Source organism: Lissotriton vulgaris, chromosome 6 (assembly GCF_964263255.1).
Source record: "Lissotriton vulgaris chromosome 6, aLisVul1.2, whole genome shotgun sequence".
Lineage (NCBI taxonomy): Eukaryota > Metazoa > Chordata > Amphibia > Caudata > Salamandridae > Lissotriton > Lissotriton vulgaris.
The window spans coordinates 7,120,466-7,140,167 of record NC_141694.1 but is presented as its reverse complement, the minus strand read 5'-3'; the positions used below and the strand labels follow the sequence as shown (position 1 = coordinate 7,140,167).

The window sequence follows — 19,702 nt, the reverse complement described above, 5'->3', positions numbered from 1 at the left end:
TGGATTAGTTTATCTCTGGCGGGATGTACCCCCTCCAATTGGATTAGTTTATCTTTGGTAGAATGTACCCCATCCAGTTGGATTAGTTTATCTCTGGCGGGATGTACCCCCTCCAGTTGGATTAGTTTATCTCTGGCCGGATGTACCCCCTCCAGTTGGATTAGTTTATCTCGGGCCGAATGTACCCCCTCCAGTTGGATTAGTTAATCTCTGGCGGGATGCACCCCCTCCAGTTGGATTAGTTTATCTCTGGCCGGATGTACTTCCTCCAGTTGGATTAGTTTATCTCTGGCGGGATGTACCCCCTCCATTTGGATTAGTTTATCTCTGGCGGGATGTACCCCTCCAGTTGGATTAGTTTATCCCGGGCGGGATGTACCCCCTCCAGTTGGATTAGTTTATCTCTGGCGGGATGTACCCCTCCAGTTGTATTAGTTTATCTTTGGTCGGATGTACCCCCTCCAGTTGGGTTTGTTTATCTGGTGTTTGCAAAGATTGTGCAGGTTTAAAGCAGTTTGTGTTGTATACTGGCGGCCACCAGCAGTATCTGTAACGGAGAGACTAAGAAGTCCATCATTTTGGGTGACCGTTGAACCTGTGCTTGGTCTTGATGGTTCTGGCAGGATGTACCCCCTCCAGTTGGATTAGTTTATCTCGGGCCGAATGTACCCCCTCCAGTTGGATTAGTTAATCTCTGGCGGGATGTACCCCCTCCAGTTGGATTAGTTTATCTCTGGCCGGATGTACCCTCTCCAGTTGGATTAGTTTATCTCTGACGGGATGTACCCCCTCCATTTGGATTAGTTTATCTCTGGCGGGATGTACCCCTCCAGTTGGATTAGTTTATCCCGGGCGGGATGTACCCCCTCCAGTTGGATTAGTTTATCTCTGGCGGGATGTACCCCTCCAGTTGGATTAGTTTATCTCGGGCCGAATGTACCCCCTCCAGTTGGATTAGTTAATCTCTGGCGGGATGTACCCCCTCCAGTTGGATTAGTTTATCTCTGGCCGGATGTACCCCCTCCAGTTGGATTAGTTTATCTCTGGCGGGATGTACCCCCTCCATTTGGATTAGTTTATCTCTGGCGGGATGTACCCCTCCAGTTGGATTAGTTTATCCCGGGCGGGATGTACCCCCTCCAGTTGGATTAGTTTATCTCTGGCGGGATGTACCCCTCCAGTTGGATTAGTTTATCTCTGGTCGGATGTACCCCCTCCAGTTGGGTTTGTTTATCTGGTGTTTGCAAAGATTGTGCAGGTTTAAAGCAGTTTGTGTTGTATACTGGCGGCCACCAGCAGTATCTGTAACAGAGAGACTAAGAAGTCCATCATTTTGGGTGACCGTTGAACCTGTGCTTGGTCTTGATGGTTCTGGCAGGATGTACCCCCTCCAGTTGGATTAGTTTATCTCGGGCCGAATGTACCCCCTCCAGTTGGATTAGTTAATCTCTGGCGGGATGTACCCCCTCCAGTTGGATTAGTTTATCTCTGGCGGGATGTACCCCCTCCATTTGGATTAGTTTATCTCTGGCGGGATGTACCCCTCCAGTTGGATTAGTTTATCCCGGGCGGGATGTACCCCCTCCAGTTGGATTAGTTTATCTCTGGCGGGATGTACCCCCTCCAGTTGGATTAGTTTATCTCTGGTGGGATGTACCCCCTCCAGTTGGATTAGTTTATCTCTGCCGGGATGTACCGCCTCCAGTTGGATTAGTTTATCTCTGGCTGGATGTACCTCCTCCAGTTGGATTAGTTTATCTCTGGCCGGATGTATCCCCTCCAGTTGGATTAGTTTATCTCTGGCCGGATGTACCCCCTCCAGTTGGATTAGTTTGTCTCTGGCGGGATGTACCCCCTCCAGTTGGATAAGTTTATCTCGGGCCGGATGTACCCCCTCCAGTTGGATTAGTTCATCTCTGGCGGGATGTACCCCATCCAGTTGGATTAGTTTATCTCTGGACGGATGTGCCCCCTCCAGTTGGATTAGTTTATCTCTGGCGGGATGTGCCCCCTCCAGTTGGATTAGTTTATCTCTGGCGGGATGTACCCCCTCCAATTGGATTAGTTTATCTTTGGTAGAATGTACCCCATCCAGTTGGATTAGTTTATCTCTGGCGGGATGTACCCCCTCCAGTTGGATTAGTTTATCTCTGGCCGGATGTACCCCCTCCAGTTGGATTAGTTTATCTCGGGCCGAATGTACCCCCTCCAGTTGGATTAGTTAATCTCTGGCGGGATGCACCCCCTCCAGTTGGATTAGTTTATCTCTGGCCGGATGTACTTCCTCCAGTTGGATTAGTTTATCTCTGGCGGGATGTACCCCCTCCATTTGGATTAGTTTATCTCTGGCGGGATGTACCCCTCCAGTTGGATTAGTTTATCCCGGGCGGGATGTACCCCCTCCAGTTGGATTAGTTTATCTCTGGCGGGATGTACCCCTCCAGTTGGATTAGTTTATCTTTGGTCGGATGTACCCCCTCCAGTTGGGTTTGTTTATCTGGTGTTTGCAAAGATTGTGCAGGTTTAAAGCAGTTTGTGTTGTATACTGGCGGCCACCAGCAGTATCTGTAACGGAGAGACTAAGAAGTCCATCATTTTGGGTGACCGTTGAACCTGTGCTTGGTCTTGATGGTTCTGGCAGGATGTACCCCCTCCAGTTGGATTAGTTTATCTCGGGCCGAATGTACCCCCTCCAGTTGGATTAGTTAATCTCTGGCGGGATGTACCCCCTCCAGTTGGATTAGTTTATCTCTGGCCGGATGTACCCTCTCCAGTTGGATTAGTTTATCTCTGACGGGATGTACCCCCTCCATTTGGATTAGTTTATCTCTGGCGGGATGTACCCCTCCAGTTGGATTAGTTTATCCCGGGCGGGATGTACCCCCTCCAGTTGGATTAGTTTATCTCTGGCGGGATGTACCCCTCCAGTTGGATTAGTTTATCTCGGGCCGAATGTACCCCCTCCAGTTGGATTAGTTAATCTCTGGCGGGATGTACTCCCTCCAGTTGGATTAGTTTATCTCTGGCCGGATGTACCCCCTCCAGTTGGATTAGTTTATCTCTGGCGGGATGTACCCCCTCCATTTGGATTAGTTTATCTCTGGCGGGATGTACCCCTCCAGTTGGATTAGTTTATCCCGGGCGGGATGTACCCCCTCCAGTTGGATTAGTTTATCTCTGGCGGGATGTACCCCTCCAGTTGGATTAGTTTATCTCTGGTCGGATGTACCCCCTCCAGTTGGGTTTGTTTATCTGGTGTTTGCAAAGATTGTGCAGGTTTAAAGCAGTTTGTGTTGTATACTGGCGGCCACCAGCAGTATCTGTAACAGAGAGACTAAGAAGTCCATCATTTTGGGTGACCGTTGAACCTGTGCTTGGTCTTGATGGTTCTGGCAGGATGTACCCCCTCCAGTTGGATTAGTTTATCTCGGGCCGAATGTACCCCCTCCAGTTGGATTAGTTAATCTCTGGCGGGATGTACCCCCTCCAGTTGGATTAGTTTATCTCTGGCCGGATGTACCCCCTCCAGTTGGATTAGTTTATCTCTGGCGGGATGTACCCCCTCCATTTGGATTAGTTTATCTCTGGCGGGATGTACCCCTCCAGTTGGATTAGTTTATCCCGGGCGGGATGTACCCCCTCCAGTTGGATTAGTTTATCTCTGGCCGGATGTACCCCCTCCAGTTGGATTAGTTTATCTCGAGCCGAATGTACCCCCTCCAGTTGGATTAGTTAATCTCTGGCGGGATGTACCCCCTCCAGTTGGATTAGTTTATCTCTGGCCGAATGTACCCCCTCCAGTTGGATTAGTTTATCTCTGGCGGGATGTACCCCCTCCATTTGGATTAGTTTATCTCTGGCGGGATGTACCCCTCCAGTTGGATTAGTTTATCCCGGGCGGGATGTACCCCCTCCAGTTGGATTAGTTTATCTCTGGCGGGATGTACCCCTCCAGTTGGATTAGTTTATCTCTGGTTGGATGTACCCCCTCCAGTTGGGTTTGTTTATCTGGTGTTTGCAAAGATTGTGCAGGTTTAAAGCAGTTTGTGTTGTATACTGGCGGCCACCAGCAGTATCTGTAACGGAGAGACTAAGAAGTCCATCATTTTGGGTGACCGTTGAACCTGTGCTTGGTCTTGATGGTTCTGGCAGGATGTACCCCCTCCAGTTGGATTAGTTTATCTCGGGCCAGATGTACCCCCCTCCAGTTGGATTAGTTTATCTCTGGCGGGATGTACCCCCTCCAGTTGGATTAGTTTATCTCTGGCGGGATGTACCCCCTCCAGTTGGATTAGTTTATTTCTGGCGGGATGTACCCCCTCCAGTTGGATTAGTTTATCTCTGGCGGGATGTACCCCTCCAGTTGGATTAGTTTATCTCTGGCTGGATGTACCCCCTCCAGTTGGATTAGTTTACCTCGGGCCGGATGTACCCCCACCTGTTGGATTAGTTTATCTCTGGCGGGATGTACCCCCTCCAGTTGGATTAGTTTATCTCTGGCCGGATGTACCCCCTCCAGTTGGATTAGTTTATCTCTGGCGGGATGTACCCCCTCCAGTTGGATTAGTTTATCTCGGGCCGGATGTACCCCCTCCAGTTGGATTAGTTTATCTCTGGCCGGATATACCCCCTCCAGTTGGATTAGTTTATCTATGGCGGGATGTACCCCCTCCAGTTGGATTAGTTTATCTCAGGCCGGATGTACCCCCTCCAGTTGGATTAGTTTATCTCTGGCGGGATGTACCCCCTCCATTTGGATTAGTTTATCTCTGGCGGGATGCACCCCTCCAGTTGGATTAGTTTATCCCGGGCGGGATGTACCCCCTCCAGTTGGATTCGTTTATCTCTGGCGGGATGTACCCCTCCAGTTGGATTAGTTTATCTCGGGCCGAATGTACCCCCTCCAGTTGGATTAGTTAATCTCTGGCGGGATGTACCCCCTCCAGTTGGTTTAGTTTATCTCTGGCCGGATGTACCCCCTCCAGTTGGATTAGTTTATCTCTGGCGGGATGTACCCCCTCCATTTGGATTAGTTTATCTCTGGCGGGATGTACCCCTCCAGTTGGATTAGTTTATCCCGGGCGGGATGTACCCCCTCCAGTTGGATTAGTTTATCTCTGGCGGGATGTACCCCTCCAGTTGGATTAGTTTATCTCTGGTCGGATGTACCCCCTCCAGTTGGGTTTGTTTATCTGGTGTTTGCAAAGATTGTGCAGGTTTAAAGCAGTTTGTGTTGTATACTGACGGCCACCAGCAGTATCTGTAACGGAGAGACTAAGAAGTCCATCATTTTGGGTGACCGTTGAACCTGTGCTTGGTCTTGATGGTTCTGGCAGGATGTACCCCCTCCAGTTGGATTAGTTTATCTCGGGCCGAATGTACCCCCTCCAGTTGGATTAGTTAATCTCTGGCGGGATGTACCCCCTCCAGTTGGATTAGTTTATCTCTGGCCGGATGTACCCCCTCCAGTTGGATTAGTTTATCTCTGGCGGGATGTACCCCCTCCATTTGGATTAGTTTATCTCTGGCGGGATGTACCCCTCCAGTTGGATTAGTTAACCCCGGCGGGATGTACCCCCTCCAGTTGGATTAGTTTATCTCTGGCCGGATGTACCCCCTCCAGTTGGATTAGTTTATCTCGGGCCGAATGTACCCCCTCCAGTTGGATTAGTTAATCTCTGGCGGGATGTACCCCCTCCAGTTGGATTAGTTTATCTCTGGCCGAATGTACTCCCTCCAGTTGGATTAGTTTATCTCTGGCGGGATGTACCCCCTCCATTTGGATTAGTTTATATCTGGCGGGATGTACCCCTCCAGTTGGATTAGTTTATCCCGGGCGGGATGTACCCCCTCCAGTTGGATTAGTTTATCTCTGGCGGGATGTACCCCTCCAGTTGGATTAGTTTATCTCTGGTTGGATGTACCCCCTCCAGTTGGGTTTGTTTATCTGGTGTTTGCAAAGATTGTGCAGGTTTAAAGCAGTTTGTGTTGTATACTGGTGGCCACCAGCAGTATCTGTAACGGAGAGACTAAGAAGTCCATCATTTTGGGTGACCGTTGAACCTGTGCTTGGTCTTGATGGTTCTGGCAGGATGTACCCCCTCCAGTTGGATTAGTTTATCTCGGGCCAGATGTACCCCCCTCCAGTTGGATTAGTTTATCTCTGGCGGGATGTACCCCCTCCAGTTGGATTAGTTTATCTCTGGCGGGATGTACCCCCTCCAGTTGGATTAGTTTATCTCTGGCGGGATGTACCCCCTCCAGTTGGATTAGTTTATCTCTGGCGGGATGTACCTCTCCAGTTGGATTAGTTTATCTCTGGCTGGATGTACCCCCTCCAGTTGGATTAGTTTACCTCGGGCCGGATGTACCCCCACCTGTTGGATTAGTTTATCTCTGGCGGGATGTACCCCCTCCAGTTGGATTAGTTTATCTCTGGCCGGATGTACCCCCTCCAGTTGGATTAGTTTATCTCTGGCGGGATGTACCCCCTCCAGTTGGATTAGTTTATCTCGGGCCGGATGTACCCCCTCCAGTTGGATTAGTTTATCTCTGGCCGGATATACCCCCTCCAGTTGGATTAGTTTATCTCTGGCGGGATGTACCCCCTCCAGTTGGATTAGTTTATCTCAGGCCGGATGTACCCCCTCCAGTTGGATTAGTTTATCTCTGGCCGGATGTATCCCCTCCAGTTGGATTAGTTTATCTCTGGCCGGATGTACCCCCTCCAGTTGGATTAGTTTATCTCTGGCGGGATGTACCCCCTCCAGTTGGATTAGTTTATCTCGGGCCGGATGTACCCCCTCCAGTTGGATTAGTTCATCTCTGGCGGGATGTACCCCATCCAGTTGGATTAGTTTATCTCTGGCCGGATGTGCCCCCTCCAGTTGGATTAGTTTATCTCTGGCAGGATGTGCCCCCTCCAGTTGGATTAGTTTATCTCTGGCGGGATGTACCCCCTCCAGTTGGATTAGTTTATCTCTGGTGGAATGTACCCCCTCCAGTTGGATTAGTTTATCTCTGGCGGGATGTACCCCCTCCAGTTGGATTAGTTTATCTCTGGCCGGATGTACCCCTTCCAGTTGGATTAGTTTATCTCTGGCGGGATGTACCCCCTCCAGTTGGATTAGTTTATCTCGGGCCGGATGTACCCCCTTGTCCCGAGGGGGGCGGGACGTTAGGAAAGTCAACTACTGCGCTAGGCCTTATGGGAGATGCTGGGGAAACAAGGAACCTTAAGCAAAGGTTTCAACAAAGGCTTTATTGGAATGTAGGTCTTTTTTTTCATTCATGGCTTTATACGTTCTCTCCTTAACACTGGAAGGTCCAAAGTAAAAGGTAGCTCTCTTCAGCTTGGATATTCCGGGTGTATGGCAAGGTTGGTTGTACTCCGTGAGGGATCGTCTCTCCACTCCGGTACTGGAAAAAGAAAGGAAACTTGGGTCAGAGACTTGGAAGACTCCGAGAACACTTTAGAGCCGGGAGTGAGGGAAAAACCACAGTGAACCGGTGCACTCGTCTTAATTACAGGGGTGTGTGGGGAAGTGCGCGTGAAGAGGTAGGGAGGTTTTTCTGGCTGTATACTTTATACACGGGGCTGTCTCCTCCGCCCGATCCAACCCGCTTCCCGACCCCGTACCTCTTGTAGCCACGCTCCTCCTGTGGGAACGTGGCTGGGCGAAGCGTTGAAACTGTGGCCTCCTGGCGTGTCGCTCTCTGTATCCCTCGACTCCGCGTCCCTCCGTCCGTCCTCCTCGATAACCGCTAACTCCTGGGAAACGCCGTCCAACGATCCTTCACTACTTCCTGCTTTTGACGTTGTCACGTTGTCGAGGGGTGGAGTCTCTTCTTCCTGGTCTGTGGTCTTAAAGGGGCCACACAAGTTGATGTCAGCCGTCCAGCCGGACTCGGGTTCCTCGGTCCATGTACAAGGTGGCAACTGTGGGGAAAAGGGGCATGGTGAAAGGGGGGTGGCGGACCACCAGTCCGTATCTATAGTCATTTTAGGTCCGCATGCCCCGTCACACCCCTCCAGTTGGATTAGTTTATCTCTGGTGGGAGGTACCCCCTCCAGTTGGATTAGTTTATCTCTGGCGGGATGTACCCCTCCAGTTGGATTAGTTTATCACTGGCTGGATGTACCCCCTCCAGTTGGATTAGTTTATCCCGGGTCAGATGTACCCCTCCAGTTGGATTAGTTTATCTCTGGGGGATGTACCCCCTCCAGTTGGATTAGTTTATCTCTGGGGGATGTACCCCTCCAGTTGGATTAGTTTATCACTGGCTGGATGTACCCCCTCCAGTTGGATTAGTTTATCCCGGGTCAGATGTACCCCTCCAGTTGGATTAGTTTATCTCTGGGGGATGTACCCCTCCAGTTGGATTAGTTTATCTCTGGGGGATGTACCCCTCCAGTTGGATTAGTTTATCTCTGGGGGATGTACACCTCCAGTTGGATTGGTTTATCTCTTGCAAAGATTGTGCAGGTTTAATGCAGTTTGTGTTGTATACTGGCGGCCACCAGCATTATCTGTAATGGAGAGACTAAGAAGTCCATCATTTTGGGTGTCTCTTGACCCGGTGCTTGGTCTCAATGGTTTTGGACAACTTTCTAGACAGGCTCAGTTTGCGTTCTCTACTTTTAATCTCTTCATTTCTCCATCCAGTTTGGCTTCTTTCCTTTCTTCTGGGACTTCCTCCCAGCTGCTTTGTTGGGTGGCATTACTCCATCCTGTGGGGCTGCTTGCTGCCCCTGCTGGTGGAGTGTCTGGCGCACGGCCCTCTTATCTCATTGAGTTTGAAAATAATGATTCTAAGATACAGAGGAGAGCAGTTCAGCCTACTTTAAAAGTACGTGAGGACAACATTTTAACTGCTCAATGGTGTGAAGCTTGGGGGCCAGGCTACTAATTGATTGTCATTTATTATTGATATATTTTATAATCATTTGCTTAATAGAAAAGTAATGCAGACTCGCTCCGGCTACTGTTGAAAGCACTCACTAGACTGTGAAACCTCAATTAGAATATTCACACTATATGCAGAACAATGATTTGTATTTTATGCATACTGATCTTTAGGTCGAGCATTCAAGACCTCTTGTGTATACTTTATTATATACTTATATGTGTATGTACTTTGTCGGCTTTGGAGATCAGCCCTAGGACTTGTCCGCTCCCAATTAGTGACTTTTTTCTGTTCAACTGCCTCTATTTAACTGTCTTGATAGAAAACGACCAGTAGAGGTCAGTAAAATACCAGAATCACTTTAGCATTCTCTAGATTCCAGTGCGTAGAAATTGTCTTCCATGAGCACCCGTAGACAATAATATTTTTTCCAAATCTTGTATGTTAAGTGTTATCACCACCGGAGGCCCTGATTTTACATTAAAAATAGCTTTGGACTATACCATTACTTGCTGAAAGGCAATATTTCTCTCACTAATGAGACCACACAAGGGGTGGGGCTTGGGTGCGTCTGTTCCTGTGTAGTGGGGGCGTGGCCGGGAACTTCAGGTTAGACTGGCTCTTTACGACTGATTTGCATACGGTTGGTCTCTCTCTGTACTGACAGAGATGAGCTAAAAACACTTGGCTGGAATGCAGCCCAGAGCGGTGGCCATTGGCTGAGATTCCATTCCATAATCACTCTGTGTGCGGTCCAGTGCACCAGTCACAGCATCCTTCGTAGCTAAGTGCTGCGACAGCCACATAGCGTGGAGGTGCCCTTAACATTACCCTACAGTACCAGGGCTCTAGTATTATCCTAGAATGTCACTATTCACTGCTAGCGCTGTCTGCTACAACCAGCAAGGCTGCCCACTGCAACCCTGGTGCCGCCCACTGCAGAAACTGCACATGCTTCCCTCTGCAACCCTTGTGCCACCCATTGCAGGTGCTGCCCTCTGCAACCACTGGTTCCACCCACTGCACGTGCTCCCCTCTGCAACCAACGATGCCACCCACTGCACGTGCTCCCCTCTGCAACCTACAGTGCCACCCACTGCACGTGCTCCCCTCTGCAACCACCAGTGCCACCCACTGCACGTGCTCCCCTCTGCAACCACCGGTGCCACCCACTGCACGTGCAGAGGCCACCCACTGCACGTGCTCCCCTCTGCAACCACTGGTGCCAATCACTGCACGTGCTCCCCTCTGCAACCAACGATGCCACCCACTGCACATTCTCCCCTCTGCAACCAACAGTGCCACCAACTGCACGTGCTCCCCCCTGCAACTACCGGTGCCACCCACTGCACGTGCTCCCCCCTGCAACTACCGGTGCCACCCACTGCACGTGCTCCCCTCTGCAACCACCGGTGCCACCCACTGCACGTGCAGAGGCCACCCACTGCACGTGCTCCCCTCTGCAACCACTGGTGCCACCCACTGCCCGTGCTCCCCTCTGCAACCACTGGTGCCGTCCATTGCGGGTGTTGCCCATGGCAACCCTGGTGCTGCCCCCTGCAGTTGCTACTCCCTGCAGCCACTAGTGCTTCCCACTATAACCACCAGTGGCACACACTGCAGACACTGGTGCCGCTCACTGCAGGTGCAGCCATGGCGACACAGGGGCTACTGCCTGCAGTACGACTTTACTTTACGCCACCCCGCTGAATGCTGTTCCACTGTTTGCTACTCTACTCTACGCTATCCACTCCATGCAACTATACTCTAATCCACTCCACGCCACTCCACGTTACACCACTCCATTGCAATCTAATCCACTCTACCCTACCTCACTGCACGCTAGTCCACTGTATACAACTCCGCTCTTTGACACTCCACTCCAAGTCAGTCCACTCTATGACATTCCACTAAACGCTATTCCACTCTATGCCACTCCATTCTACACTATTCCACTGAATGCCACGGCACTCCACCTCACTCCGCTGTACGGCACTCCACTCTACTATACGCTTCTATACTGTATGCTATTACACTCTTCCCCACTCCACTCTAAGCCAGTCCACTTGTCGCAACTCCACTGCACATCACTCTACTCTGCGCCACTGCACTCTATGCCACTCACTGTTCACTACTCTATTCTATGCCACTGTATGTAACTCCACTCTACCCCACTCCATTCTGCTCGATTCCGCTCTTCGCCAGTACACTGTACGACACTTCACTGTACGACACTTCACTGTATGCTATTACACTGAACATCACTCCATTCCAATGTACTCCGCTAAGTGATGTCATCAGTGATGTCACTGACAATGTCATGAGTGATGTAATATATGAGGTCATAAGCAGTGCATGGCTGGGGCACCAGTTACAGTTAGCTCTGCTAACTATGACTGGTGAATTACTGTGTATTTTTAGTTCAAAACGTTAATATTGTCACTGACATATTCACCTAACTGTAATGTCACTTTAACCTTTGTTTTTTTTATTCATTTTCTAAGGTTTTTATAAACAAAATCAGATATTGTTATTACACCTAAGTATAACAATATTTTAACCTGCGTTTTTTCAGTGATATTTTACATTTGTTTTAGCGTCAAGTAATATTTTATAACCATACGTAAGGCCAACCACCCACCGCGCACAGCTTCAATAGTCCCCGAAGACCCAATCCCTTGGGGCCAAATATAATTTTTAAAAAGCTGCACGCCCCCTCATTCCCCAGGGCCAAATATAATGAAAAGGGGGAGGGAACCACATGGCCCCCCTTCTGAGCCATAATAGTTCCCAGTGACACCATCCCCGTGGCCAATTATAATTAAAAAAAGGGAGGAGTGGCACAGCGGCCAGGGTGCCTGACTCCGGACCACGGGTTTCACGGTTCGATCCCCGGCGGCAGGTCAGCCCAGCACATGTGACTCTGGGCAGTAGCTCGCTTAATCTTCCCGACGGGTCCCAGCGCCGGGAAACCACTTCGGAGGTAGCTGTGCGCTTTACAAATTGAAGGTTATGTTTATTATTATCATTATTATCACAGGGGGCACAACCCTTCTTCCCTGGGCCTTATTAGCCCTGGGGCTGCATTACATTTTAAAGGGGAAGGGGGTTGTGCGCCCCCCACTCCAAGCCTATTTTGCCCCCAGGCACCCCATCCCCCAGGGCCTGCATAATGAATAGGTTGGTACTCCAGTGCACATGGGGTCCACAGGGAGAGCCCCAGGCCCCCAGCCGCTCCAGCCGTCTCTCAGCATGATGCAGGAGCCGGCCAGAGGGAGCAGCAATTCATGCTGCTTCCAGCAGGAGCAATACGTGTCCTGTTTCCCTCCCCCCGTCAGTACGAACAGGGGTGGGGTCTTACTCCCCATATATATTTTAAAGAAAATGGCAGTTGCCATTTTCTTTGATTTATTTATTTATTTATTTATTTATGACATTTGATTAAGCGCGAACAAATACCCTTGGGCGTCTCGGCGCTGCGACATCTGCAACAAATTGCCACCATCCCGCGGGATCGGCAGAGCAGGGAATCCTTACTGTGCACCTTTATGTCATTTTTATTTCAAAAGTTCAGGACAGGGGGCTAAGCCCCCGAGTCCAGTAATGGCTAACAGCAACATTTTTCTCATATTGCTGGCAGCCAATCAGAGCACTCGCTTCCGCAGGAGTGTCTCTCCCACAGGAGCAAGATGGCCCAAGGGAAAAAAAGCTCCTAGAGCCAATCAGAATGCTCTAATTGTAAATTCAAGAGAAAAGAGTGTGTCCAAAAGGACTAGTTTGCACACTTTAAAGAGAATACCCTGGACCATCAATTCTAGGGTTCGCTGAATTGTAGCAGACATCGGGTGTGTGGAGAATGCTCTAAAACAATTTAATCCAGACTGAGTTTAAAGAAGTGTGGAATCGGGATGGGCGTCGCCTGAGCAGCCTCATGGAGTGGAGTTGATTCCCCTGGCAGTGAGGCGCCAATTACTGACTACAGTCAAGCCGCCAGTACAACTTTGTAAATTTCTAACTAAAGATTTTTCGTCACATCTCATGGCAAATTGAACCGTCAGGCACTTAGAAGAGGTTTCAACTATTCCTCTACACACAGGGCGGATGCACATCGCGCCGCTTTCAAGATATCAACCTTGTGCAAGTCCTGAGGAGAATCCATGAATTGTGTGGATTTGAAACGCGTTGGCTCATGTGAGCTCGGCGGATTGTGTATATATTGTGCCTTAAGGAATGTAGCAATGAGTGTTTCCTCTTGTGTAGGCAACATTGTTCTGAAGACATAACACCCAGTCTCTTGGCCTAGGCAGGACAATTAACAACGTCTAGTTAAGAATCTAACGTCCACTTGGTGCCTTATGTAAAAACTAGGACTGGTGTTGTACTTTCAATGTTAATGTTATTTCACACGATTGTCTAAGTTTGTTTCACTTGTAGTTTTTGTCTTTGAATTTTTTCGTTTTTAAGTGGAATATAACATTGTGTATAAATGCGTTTTTGTAAATGTGGTGTTCTGTAAATGGAAGAATATTTATTTGCTTTGCTAATCTAAATAATTTGAAATAAGCTAAATAAAGCAATAAGAACCCTGGAATTGATGGTCTAGGATATTCTCTTTAAAGTGTGCAAACTAGTCCTTCTGGACACACTCTTTTCTCTTGAATTTACAGTGGTCCAGTCCAGGAGGTTTTAGGAGCCGAGCCTTTTTTGTTCTCACTAATTGTAAATTGGCACTCCTAACAGACTCTTGCGAGCCTCTCGCGGACCCAAACATTCAGATATACAACTATTGTTGTACCTTAATTTTTCAAAAATCACAAAGATCACTATATGTGGACAAAGATCTAGCTTCCTGCCAAATTTGGTGTAATTCCGTTTAGCTGTTTTTGCGGTAGTGCTTCTTAAAGATGTCTAGGGAAAATGCATAGGGGGTCTGTGTTTTGAACCCCCCCCCCCCCCTCACCCGCCCCCCATTTTTCTCGGCCCCCAGTTGACAGATCATCCAGAACTATTCCATGCCCAAACAAGACAATGTTGTAAAGATTTGTTATTAGCAACACAAAAAATTGGATTACTTATGTAAACGCTGGTCTAACTATAACTACCCAGTTGTGACCACGACTGTGTAGTTTTAGGTTGGTCAGAGTTTCCATAGCAAGAATTTTTTTTTGTTTTACTAATAACGTTGATGCCCCTTTACAAATCTTCCCAAAACTTTCCAGAAAAAGTTCATCTACCTCAGCTCCTTCCTGGAACCTTTTGGAGTGATCCGTCAGCGACGGACAAGTAAAAGGTGGAGGGGTCCTATAACTTGGGTTTTCCCGTGCCTTTTTACTTTGGAATTTTAGGAAGCATTTTAGAGAAAATGACCCAAAAAACGAAACCAAATTTAGCAGAAAACGATATCTTTACTTAGAAAGCATGCTTTTTGTGATTTGACATAAATCCATTCACCTGTGAGTGATAAATTGAGGTTCAAAAGTTGGTGATATCTGGGCAGAATCAAGTCAATTGATAGAGAAGCTGCAACATGGACAGGAATGTTGCAGCTGCCATTTTGAGGGCATTCCCATTTCCAGATTTTAACAAAAATAAATAAAGGACCAGGGGACAGGGTGTGGCTACCCTGCCCCTTCTTAGGGTAGGTCTTACAGAAGAAACTCTCAGGTAAAATAAAAACAAAATGTGACATGGCCCCCTGTTAGGTTCTGCGGCACTACCCCTAAGTACTGTCCTACTGAAAAAAATGTGGGTTGGGTGTTCCTGGTTGGTTGAACGTTCGTGGGGGCATTCGTCAACTCCAAGCTGTGCACACCGGAAGGCTATACGAGGTGGGCAGGGAGATGGCCACCCGCTGCTCGCAGGGGTTTGGGCGCAGTACTTGGCTGCACGCCTGGCTTGCTGCCAAACCCCTCACTGCGCAAGGCCGAAGGGGTGGGTTCGGCTAGGCCTTGCATGCAAACCCACCTACTGCGTATGGTAAAAAGGTATGCTCAGTGAGGGAGTTGGGTAAATATGATCAAATAGCTCTGTCAATTTACTGGAAATAAAACAAAGGTTAAAGGGACATACTTAGAGAAGGTAATAGGATATTACTTTATGGGACAAAAACTGAAATTCACTGAAAAAAACAAAGGTTAAAGTAATGTTATAGTTTGGCCCAGAAAACATAAAACCCTCTGAAATTTACCAGTTATAGTTTGAGCTAAGTATAACTTGTGCCCACTATGCACAGAGTGTGACCTCACACCTGACATGTTCAGTGGCGTCATTAGTTTTCATTTGAGTTTGATAGAAGCATATGGTTCCTGTCTGAGCTTGATATAAGCAGTAGGTTCCCTTTAGCGGGGTATGTTTGGTGGTCATTTCTAGTGTCCGCTTAGTATAGTATATTGTTTGTTGTTTGAGTTTGGTGTCAGTGATAGGTTACCCCTGTATTCAGTGGGTCATGCCTCATAGATTATCTCTAGTTTGAGCATGGTATTGGTAGTTGGTTACTTGTCGTTAGAGTTTGATACTAGTTGTAGGTTACCTCTGGGCATGCATGATAGGTTAGCTGTTGTACTATTTGAGTATGAGTGGTGGTTGTGATACTGACATGCGCACGTGTTCTGATGCCCTTGATACATTTCTTTTCTCCTCAGCTTCCACATTCGGTATTACCGGGATGTTCTGGCTATGGTTTATGCAGTTGAAGAAATCAACAGCACCCCAGACCTGCTGCCGAACATCACCTTGGGCTTCCGTATCTTCGATTCCTGCATGTCGGAGGTCAAGGCGATCCATGGAGTTCTGACCCTGCTGTCCGGGACGTGGGATCCGACTCCTGGTTATAGTTGCCAGAGGCAGCCATTCGTGGCCGGTGTTGTTGGAGAGTTGATGTCATCTCTGTCGCTGCCCATGGCCAGGATTCTGGGAATCTATCACTTCCCCCAGGTGAGCAGATCATCTGTTGTTCAGGTACGAAAAACCTTGCTCATACAACAAAAAGATCATGTGCACATTGCATGATGTGCAAAGAGCACAGTGCACAACTTTACAGGGTCCCAAGCAGGTATCGTATCAGCTGGTCTGGGGTTAGATTCTATCATTGCACTCTATCCACAGAGCTGCAGTGCACACGTCTACAGGTCCCACCGTGGTATCCCGTGAGCTGGTCTGGGGTAGGTTGCGTCATTGCACGGTATCCACAGAGCTGCAGTGCACACGTCTACAGGTCCCACCGTGGTATCCCGTCAGCTGGTCTGGGGTAGGTTGCGTCAGTGCACGGTACCCACAGCGCTGCAGTGCACACTTCTGCAGGTCCCACCGTGGTATCCCGTCAGCTGGTCTGGGGTAGGTTGCGTCATTGCACGGTACCCACAGAGCTGCAGTGCACACGTCTACAGGTCCCACCGTGGTATCCCATGAGCTGGTCTGGGGGTAGGTTGCGTCAGTGCACGGTACCCACAGTGCTGCAGTGCACACTTCTGCAGGTCCCACCGTGGTATCCCATGAGCTGGTCTGGGGGTAGGTTGCGTCAGTGCACGGTACCCACAGCGCTGCAGTGCACACTTCTGCAGGTCCCACCGTGGTATCCCATGAGCTGGTCTGGGGGTAGGTTGCGTCAGTGCACGGTACCCACAGCGCTGCAGTGCACACTTCTGCAGGTCCCACCGTGGTATCCCGTCAGCTGGACTGGGGTAGGTTGTGTCATTGCAAGGTACCCACAGAGCTGCAGTGCACACGTCTACAGGTCCCACCATGGTATCCCATGAGCTGGTCTGGGGGTAGGTTGCGTCAGTGCACGGTACCCACAGCGCTGCAGTGCACACTTCTGCAGGTCCCACCGTGGTATCCCATGAGCTGGTCTGGGGGTAGGTTGCGTCAGTGCACGGTACCCACAGCGCTGCAGTGCACACTTCTGCAGGTCCCACCGTGGTATCCCATGAGCTGGTCTGGGGGTAGGTTGCGTCAGTGCACGGTACCCACAGCGCTGCAGTGCACACTTCTGCAGGTCCCACCGTGGTATCCCGTCAGCTGGACTGGGGTAGGTTGCGTCATTGCACGGTACCCACAGAGCTGCAGTGCACACGTCTACAGGTCCCACCATGGTATCCCATGAGCTGGTCTGGGGGTAGGTTGCGTCAGTGCACGGTACCCACAGCGCTGCAGTGCACACTTCTGCAGGTCCCACCGTGGTATCCCATGAGCTGGTCTGGGGGTAGGTTGCGTCAGTGCACGCTACCCACAGCGCTGTAGTGCACACTTCTGCAGGTCCCACCGTGGTATCCCATGAGCTGGTCTGGGGGTAGGTTGCGTCAGTGCACGGTACCCACAGCGCTGCAGTGCACACTTCTGCAGGTCCCACCGTGGTATCCCGTCAGCTGGACTGGGGTAGGTTGTGTCATTGCACGGTACCCACAGAGCTGCAGTGCACACGTCTACAGGTCCCACCATGGTATCCCATGAGCTGGTCTGGGGGTAGGTTGCGTCAGTGCACGGTACCCACAGCGCTGCAGTGCACACTTCTGCAGGTCCCACCGTGGTATCCCATGAGCTGGTCTGGGGGTAGGTTGCGTCAGTGCACGGTACCCACAGCGCTGCAGTGCACACTTCTGCAGGTCCCACCGTGGTATCCCATGAGCTGGTCTGGGGGTAGGTTGCGTCAGTGCACGGTACCCACAGCGCTGCAGTGCACACTTCTGCAGGTCCCACCGTGGTATCCCGTCAGCTGGACTGGGGTAGGTTGTGTCATTGCACGGTACCCACAGAGCTGCAGTGCACACTTCTACAGGTCCCACCATGGTATCCCATGAGCTGGTCTGGGGGTAGGTTGCGTCATTGCACGGTATCCACAGAGCTGCAGTGCACACTTCTGCAGGTCCCACCGTGGTATCCCATGAGCTGGTCTGGGGGTAGGCTGCGTCATTGCACTCCATCCACAGAGCTGCAGTGCACACGTCTACAGGTCCCACCGTGGTATCCCGTCAGTTGGTCTGGGGGTAGGTTGTGTCATTGCACGGTACCCACAGAGCTGCAGTGCACACTTCTACAGGTCCCACCGTGGTATCCCATGAGCTGGTCTGGGGGTAGGTTGCGTCATTGCACATTACCCACAGAGCTGCAGTGCACACTTCTACAGGTCCCACCGTGGTATCCCATGAGCTGGTCTGGGGTAGGCTGCGTCATTGCACTCTATCCACAGAGCTGCAGTGCACACGTCTACAGGTCCCACCGTGGTATCCCATGAGCTGGTCCTTTGTTAGGTTGCGTTATTGCACTGTAACCACAGCGCTGCAGTGCACACTTCTACAGGTCCCACCGTGGTATCCCATGAGCTGGTCTGGGGTAGGCTGCGTCATTGCACTCTATCCACAGAGCTGCAGTGCACACGTCTACAGGTCCCACCGTGGTATCCCATGAGCTGGTCTGGGGTAGGTTGCGTCATTGCCTGGTATCCACAGAGCTGCAGTGCACACGTCTACAGGTCCCACCGTGGTATCCCATGAGCTGGTCTGGGGTAGGCTGCGTCATTACACGGTACCCACAGAGCTGCAGTGCACACGTCTACAGGTCCCACCGTGGTATCCCATGAGCTGGTCTGGGGGTAGCTTGCGTCATTGCACTCTATCCACAGAGCTGCAGTGCACACGTCTACAGGTCCCACCGGGGTATCCCATGAGCTGGTCTGGGGTAGGTTGCGTCATTGCACTCTATCCACAGAGCTGCAGTGCACACTTCTACAGGTCCCACCGTGGTATCCCATGAGCTGGTCTGGGGTAGGTTGCGTCATTGCACGGTACCCACAGAGCTGCAGTGCACACGTCTACAGGTCCCACCGTGGTATCCCATGAGCTGGTCTGGGGTAGGTTGCGTCATTGTACGGTATCCACAGAGCTGCAGTGCACACTTCTACAGGTTGCACCATGGTATCCCATGAGCTGGTCGGGGGGTAGGTTGCGTCATTGCACTGTAACCACAGCGCTGCAGTGCACACGTCTACAGGTCCCACCATGGTATCCCATGAGCTGGTCTGGGGGTAGGTTGCGTCATTGCATTGTATCCACAGAGCTACAGTGCACACGTCTGCAGGTCCCACCGTGGTATCCCATGAGCTGGTCTGGAGGTAGGTTGCGTCATTGCACTGTAACCACAGCGCTGCAGTGCACACGTCTACAGGTCCCACCATGGTATCCCATGAGCTGGTCTGGGGGTAGGTTGCGTCATTGCATTGTATCCACAGAGCTACAGTGCACACGTCTGCAGGTCCCACCGTGGTATCCCATGAGCTGGTCTGGAGGTAGGTTGCGTCATTGCACTGTAACCACAGCGCTGCAGTGCACACGTCTACAGGTCCCACTGTGGTATCCCATGAGCTGGTCTGGGGGTAGGTTGCGTCCTTGCACGGTATCCACAGAGCTGCAGTGCACACATCTACAGGTCCCACCGTGGTATCCTGTCAACTGGTCTGGCATTAGCATCCATTGCGGCTTGAGATTCACACTGCCTCTGCTGCAGCTCTGTGCCAAGAGGGTGTTGTGCAGCTTCCAAGGTGCTATGCCCTCTGCAGGCGAGGCCAAGACTCTGTTCCTAGTGAGCCACGGGGTTCACTGTGTACAAGCTCTCTTTTATTCATTATCCCTAGGGAAAGAGAGAGGGTTGGGTCATAAGAATAAGAAACAAGTTTATACTCATTTACTTGTGCCCAATATGCTGAGTCTTACCCCCGGGCACGCTCCCAACTTGTCGTCTCAGCCTGGGGCCCCTGGTGAAGGTGATGGCCCCCCAGGAGCTGGCGTCCACACAACAGTAATGG

The 19,702-nt window shown here is 50.4% G+C and overlaps 1 protein-coding gene across 1 annotated transcript in view; it reads left to right on the top strand.

Annotated features, from left to right (window-relative positions):
• The window catches only part of LOC147706676 (vomeronasal type-2 receptor 26-like), a 273,397-nt gene that overhangs the window by 75,030 nt on the left and 178,665 nt on the right, over nt 1–19,702 (top strand). The window contains exon 2 of the mRNA XM_086925293.1: nt 15,549–15,840. Coding sequence (XP_086781419.1) covers nt 15,583–15,840 — 258 coding nt within the window. The 5' untranslated portion in view covers nt 15,549–15,582. The remainder of the gene's footprint in view (nt 1–15,548; nt 15,841–19,702) is intronic.